The sequence below is a fragment of the Galeopterus variegatus genome, unplaced genomic scaffold (genome assembly GCF_000696425.1).
Source record: "Galeopterus variegatus unplaced genomic scaffold, G_variegatus-3.0.2 Scaffold172, whole genome shotgun sequence".
Taxonomy (NCBI): domain Eukaryota; kingdom Metazoa; phylum Chordata; class Mammalia; order Dermoptera; family Cynocephalidae; genus Galeopterus; species Galeopterus variegatus.
This window is the reverse complement of record NW_007726283.1, coordinates 541,259-547,996: the sequence shown is the minus strand read 5'-3', so window position 1 is coordinate 547,996 and position 6,738 is coordinate 541,259. Positions and strand designations below refer to the sequence as shown.

Below are 6,738 nucleotides of genomic sequence, written 5' to 3'. Positions count from 1 at the left end.
CGGGCGCGACACCGAGGGTTGCGATCCCGTTACCGGTCACGAAAAAAGACAAAAAGGAAAAGAAAAAAAAATGTGTATTGAATGAATAAATGCATGCAAATTTGCTTTCAATTCGTTAGATGTCGTATAGGAAAGTTATCCTACTTTATTTTTCATTCAATAGCACATTTAAATAATATAAAGGAATAAATTTTGCAATGAAATTTAATTGTAAATATGTACGATTGGCTTTGTGTTTCAGATTATGTGATGAATTTGAGAAGATAGCTGAAAAAGCTCTGAGCACTCCTCCAAATACAGCAGAACTAATGGAAATGAAGGTATTGTTTACTAATTCTTTACGGTTGTATGTGTATCAGTTAGTTATTGACACAATCCAGAGTAACAAATCACTCCAAAAATTAAGACAGATGCTTAATATAATAATGACTTTTTAAATATTTAGTTCGTGAGTCTGCAGTTTGGTGATTTAGGCTGGACTCTCTTGGATGGTTCTTCTGGTCTCAGTGGGGTCACTCAGTTGCGTCATTCATTCATTCGGTTGGGTCAGCTAGCTCTCAGCTGGCTGACTAGTTTAAATATCTTTCAGCAATTTGACTGCTCCACTTGTGTCTCAAAATCCAGCAGGCTCCTGGTAGAGACACACAAGTAAGCCCAATTGTTCAAGTACTTTTCAAGTCTCTGCTTGTGTCACATTAGTTAACATCTCATTGAACAAAGCAAGTCAGAGTGAGAGGGCACTTCAGGGCATGGGTACTGGGGAGGTGAAGTATTACAGCAATTCATGCAATAGTCTACCAGGATATTTTTGAAAGCACTAGTAATAAGTATTACAATGCTAACAGGCATAAACCAGGACCATCCTGGGCAACCTGAGATGTGTGGTCACTCTTCATTTATTTTATCAACCAATATTTAATCCTTAAGTAATATTTTATTCTGCTTTCTGTAAAAGCTAGTTTTTGTAATATATCAAAATTTCCTGTGGTAGTTTGCAGAAATGTATTATGTTTTAGCATTAAAAAAAAGAATTTATGGCACTGAAAATATTAGGTAAGTCTCACTTTTACCATTTTTCATGTTACTTTTGTGTTTGAAGTCTACCTAATGGCAAATAAATTAATGCAAGACTACTAGTTAATCGCCATTTCATTTTATTCTCTTTTCATTCTTATAAAATTAAGCTTTTACAGGATTCTTTTTTTTTTCATTTTTCTACTACTCCCAAAGTCCAAAATAGAGTGTTGTTAGATTTTAAAATATATAAGTGAACCTAGCAAGACATGTAAAATCATTCAAAACTTCATATGGCAGGAAATTATAAAAGTTCAAATGTATATTTATGTATATTCTTTAAAGTATTCACTTAAACAAATGTTTGTTAAAATCATTAGAACCAATTTTTACATATCAGCCTCTAGCTAAAGAAGTCCTGTTTTCTTTAAAGTATTTGTACTTGAATTGTGGTTCTTAGTATGTGAACGTGTGTGTTTGTATAAAAGATACACATGCCCACATACACATTTTAGAATATTTTTATATTTTACATTAGTTGTTGTAGGACATCAAGTGTTTCTTTTGTTATGGGTGATTATAGATATAACTGGAGAGTTTCTAAACTGCAAATTCCTCTTCATTAAAGGAAAATTCCTTTGGAAAAATAAGTATGGAGTATAAAAGTGTCATTTGTTTACCCTCATAGTCATCACTGGAAATATTTAGAAATTTGGGTTTACTTAAAGTGAATATCTACTGTACATCAGAACCTTTAACAGAATGAGCAAATAAGATTCATTGCCTAGTATTTAAAATATTTCTGTATCTTAAAAAAGTTGGTTCTAACAATGGCGAAACAGCTGGTGAACTTATTCAATACAGAAATCAGTCATTTATTGTCAGTAAGTGAAATAAAAATTCAGTCATTTGATTACATAGAATGCTGATTAACTAAATTACAAAAATATATATATTTCAGCTAAACATTTTGTTACTTATGGAAACCACCATGGTTTGCATCCTATTTGTTTGGATTTGCAGCATTACACATTTAGTCTAATTAGGATAATATATCAATGAAAGATTTCTAGGCAATTTTGCTTATTTTTTCTTTTTAATTATAAAAGTAAAAATCTAAACAATATGGAATTGTATAAAGTAAAAAGTAAAAGTTCTTCCTTTTCCACAATTCATTTCTTAGGGTGTGATTCTTTACAGTTTGGTATAAATTCTCCTCTTTCCAAACTGATTTTTCTATATCTATGCAAAGGTGTAAAGCACTAGAGAAAGGAATGAAGAGAGAGAAAGCCAGAGAGATGGAGACCGGAGATTTTTAAAAAGTTTTAAAAGATTTTTTTAAAAAATTAGAATTGTTTACTTCATGGACAAGGAGCTGCGGTGCAGGATAGGGAAGGTGAACATAAGTGGTTACAAGTAATTGCCAGTTTTCTTATTTTCTGGCAGGTAGCAGGTTTCTTTTGGAAATTTATATTATTAAAATATATAACAAATATATTTATATAAAAGAGCTTTGAGAGAACTATATGGATATCTATGCATACATACACATGTGCCTGCATGTGTACACCCCCTCATATATGTACCACTCACACTCTCAAGCATAGAAAGGTTTGATTTTGCAAAAATAGAATCATTACTCTGCTGCAAATTACTTCATTCACTGAACAATATGCCTTTCCCGTATTTCTCCTACTAGATAAGTAGGGCTCGCCAAAATCAATAGCCAATTACTCCAATATGATTTACTAAATAGGTTGTCATTTCACTCCTGATTTGAAACACACCTTTTTCAACACTAAATTTCCATATGTGCCTAGATCTATTTCTGAACTCTCTCTATTATGCTCCATCTTCTATTCTCTGGCTAAAACAAGAACTGTTTAAATTACTGCATCTGTATCGTATGCATTGGTATTTGACAGTGCTAGTCTCTATCATTTTTCTTTTTACAGTTATTTTTGCTACTCTTGGGTATTTACTACTTTAAAGAATTTTAGAATGATACCAAATTTAGTTTTTTAAATGCCATTGAAATTTTTATTGAAATTGCATTACTTTTATAGACTGGAGGAGAATTCAAAGTCTACCTAATTATTATAATTGTATGTCTTAACTTATATTTTTATATTTATTCAATATTTTTTAAATGTCCTTTGATAAAATCTTATGGTTTTCTTCATATAGATTTAGCATATTTCTGGCTAAATTTGCCCATAGTTATTTTTTAATTTTGCACCTATTAGGAATGTAGTATATTTTCTGATACAGTTTCTAAATTTGGTTACTGCTGATGCATAGGAAAACTCCCTTTGATAAAATCTTATGGTTTTCTTCATATAGATTTAGCATATTTCTGGCTAAATTTGCCTATAGTTATTTTTTAATTTTGCACCTATTAGGAATGTAGTATATTTTCTGATACAGTTTCTAAATTTGGTTACTGCTGATGCATAGGAAAACTATTGATTTTGTATATTAATTTTGTATTTGTTCACCTGGAGTCTTCCTATTTTCTGAAATCTCTACTGCTTGGTAAGTTGATTTTTTTTTTTTTTTCTGTGCAAGCAAGATAGTTTTGTGTCAAAGTTTGAATGCATCATTTTTCTTTTCCTTGTCTTACCATGTTGGCTAGGATTCACAGGGCCCTGTAGAGGCTGGCTTCATATTAAATCCTTCAGTCTCCTGACCCACCACTCTGCTGCAGTCCTGTTGGCTGCTCAGACCCTCAAGCTGCTTCTTGTTGCCACTGGGCCACAGAAGTTCCCTCTATTGCAACCCTGTTCACTTGCCACAATCTTCTCTTCCTCCTGCTTATGCTTCTGCTCTCAGCTTGTGGCAAACTACCCTCCACCTCTGATTCCTTCAGGTCTTTACTATATGCCCCAAGTAGCGTGCCTTTCCTTCTCAGCAGTTTTTCTCTGTTGAAAGTCTGCAGTTTTACATTTGTTCTCATTGTTATTTGACTAATAACTCTGTCCTCGACTAGACTACACACTCCATGAGGGAAAGCCCATGTCTGATTTTTTTGTCACACTGAATTTCCAGCACCTGGCACAGTGTCAGGCACATAGTAAATACCCAAAAATGTTATTCTGAAGGAATAAATATCATTCAGGTAGTATCTGTTTCATATCTTCCAGGAACCCATAGCACTCCTTTCTGGTTTTCCATTGCTTTTTATGTGTTGTTAAGTATTTTCTACCTTTTTTCCTGCCATTTTATTTTTTTTGTCCTTTTTTTGTCTTTTTTTCGTGACCGGCAACGGATCGCAACCCTCAGTGTCGCACCCGTACCGGACTGGGACCGGCAACGGGATCGCAACCCTCGGTGTTGCACCCGCACCTCGCTCAGCCAGTGAGCAACTGGTCTGTATGTGGGATCCGAACCCTCGGCGGGAGCACCGCCGTGCTCCTAAGCAGCGCACTGTAGCAGTGCACCACCGGGCCGGCCCTTTTCCTGCCATTTTAGTGAGGTGTTTAGGAGGGATGAGAAGTAAACTGTGCTGCAGTCCCTTATCTTGAACCAAAAGTCTTTACTTCTAATATGTCTGTGTGTATTTATGCAATGTACTTTCATAAGCGATTTTTTGACATGAGCTGTTCATTAAAATGCCGTCTGTAATTTTTGTTTTCCCTCAGGCTTACATTCAGAAAGTGGAAGGCACTGATATGATTGACTTAGAACAGAGATTAGTGGATTCCAAAAACTGCCTCGCCTTCCTCATTGAGTGTGCAAACTTTTCTCCAGCAGACATTAGGCTAAATAATAATGTTTTCCAGTGGTATGGAAGAATGGATGAAATTTTTGAAGAACACAGGAAAATCGTTAAAGAGAAAACAGAACAATATCAAGAAGGTCTTAAGGTTGTCATCATAGATCTTTTAAGTTATTTTCATTTTATAGAAATGTTTAAATTTTTACTCTTTACATAGCATTGTCAACTCCTTTATTTCATAGGCCGTATAGTTTAGCTTTCTGATACCATCTTAGTGCAAGATAGTATACATATTGGATCTTCTATAATGCTTATTGGGTGATTAAGGAGTGAATGAGTTGTGTATTGATCAATGTCGGGTCATTTCTTGATTTTGCAAGATAATAGAAAACATTGGAATATATTGCCCACAAGTTACTGTTCAAAAAAATAGTATTGTCTTATACAGTTCACAGGACAGTTGGTCCCCATCTTATGATGGTTTGACTTATGATTTTTTGACTATATGATGGGTTTATTGGGGTATTAAATACATTTTCGACTTAAAATGGGTTTATTGGGATGTAACCCTGTCATAAGTCAAGGAGCATCTGTACTATTTTCAGTTATTATTATTTTTTCTTTGAATATCAAACCTCGTAATTGCTCAGACTCTCCTAGGCACTGTGCCCAGAATCATCATTCTAGCATTCAATAACACCAGCATTTTTTTTTTTTTTTTTTTTTTGGTCTCACATACCAGATGATTTGGGGTTTGCCCTGTCTACCTGTCCAGCCTCATCTCCTACCTCTACCACTACTTGCTCATGACTTTCCAGTAACCCCGAGCAACTTCTGGATCCTTGCTCTCCTGCAGATTCCTTCCATTACCTCCAGGACACACCCCATGCCCACCCATGCTTGTCTGTCGAGCACACTCCGTCCACCTTCTGAGGAGCCCTCTCAGGCACACCTCAGTGCTGCTCCTCTGCTCTCAGCACACCCTGAACACATCTCCACTGGAGAATAATGATCTGACGGTTGCAGGTCTGTCTCCCCATTGGATGGTCAGCTCCTCAAGAGCAGGCCTGTTTTATTTTTACCTTTTCTCCATTTTTCTCCCACTGGCTAGCACAGGGACTGACACACAGGAATACCGTGAGCACTCCATGGTTATTGGCTGAATAAATGACTTAATATTTTCAGTCTCATTTTACAGAGGAAGGAACTAAGGTTTCCAAGGACTGAGAGACTTGCTCCAGGTCAGCCAGTAGAGACATTCTTTGATAGCAAGCCCAGCTCTCTTTCAACTACATTGCAGCAAATACAATTAATTGGAAGAATATGTTACTTAAAGAATAATCCATAGACTTAAAAAATCCTTCATTTTAAACTGTAGTTTATATTTCTATTTTACATTTAGGCCATTTCAAAAATTTAAAAATCCTGTGGAAAACATCATGAATAGTAAATATTAGACGCTTAAGTTAGAATATAATAGACCCTTAGAAAATTGCTAAGTGGCCCAGAATTATCTATACTTTGTTCCAAAGTATTCTATTCCACAAACTATACATAATGTTGATTAATTTTTCCCCTCATTTTCCTTCCCCCATGAGGCCAGAGCAATAAATTTGCCAGGAAACTAGCAAAAGAAGACAGAAAACAACCTAGAAAAATCTATAAAATAAAAAACCTATTTTTTTCTTAAATTTAATTTAATTTAATTTTACTTCTCAAAATACATTGTACTTGATTTTCATGCCCCTTTACCTGTTCCTCTCCACCCCCTCTTCGCCCCCCCACATCCTATCTGTGCACTTGACTTAAATAGTTCAAGGAATTTTTGTGGTGATTGAATAACCTAGATTTGACTTTTGAACATTTTATAAAGAGCTGTTTTTTAGAGCCATTTATTTTGGAATGCCTTACCAATGACAATTTTCTAATAAGCCTTGCTTATTAAAAAACACACACACCTGTTTTACATTGGAACACTATAGTTTTAAAGCTTCTAAGTCTGTGTT

The 6,738-nt window shown here is 35.0% G+C and overlaps 1 protein-coding gene across 1 annotated transcript in view; it reads left to right on the top strand.

Moving 5' to 3' along the window:
• DNAH7 (dynein, axonemal, heavy chain 7) overlaps positions 1–6,738 on the top strand; it is a 250,129-nt gene that overhangs the window by 51,332 nt on the left and 192,059 nt on the right. Inside the window, 2 exon segments of the mRNA XM_008563289.1 lie at positions 242–320; positions 4,656–4,880. Of these exon segments, the coding sequence (XP_008561511.1) occupies positions 242–320; positions 4,656–4,880 (304 nt within the window).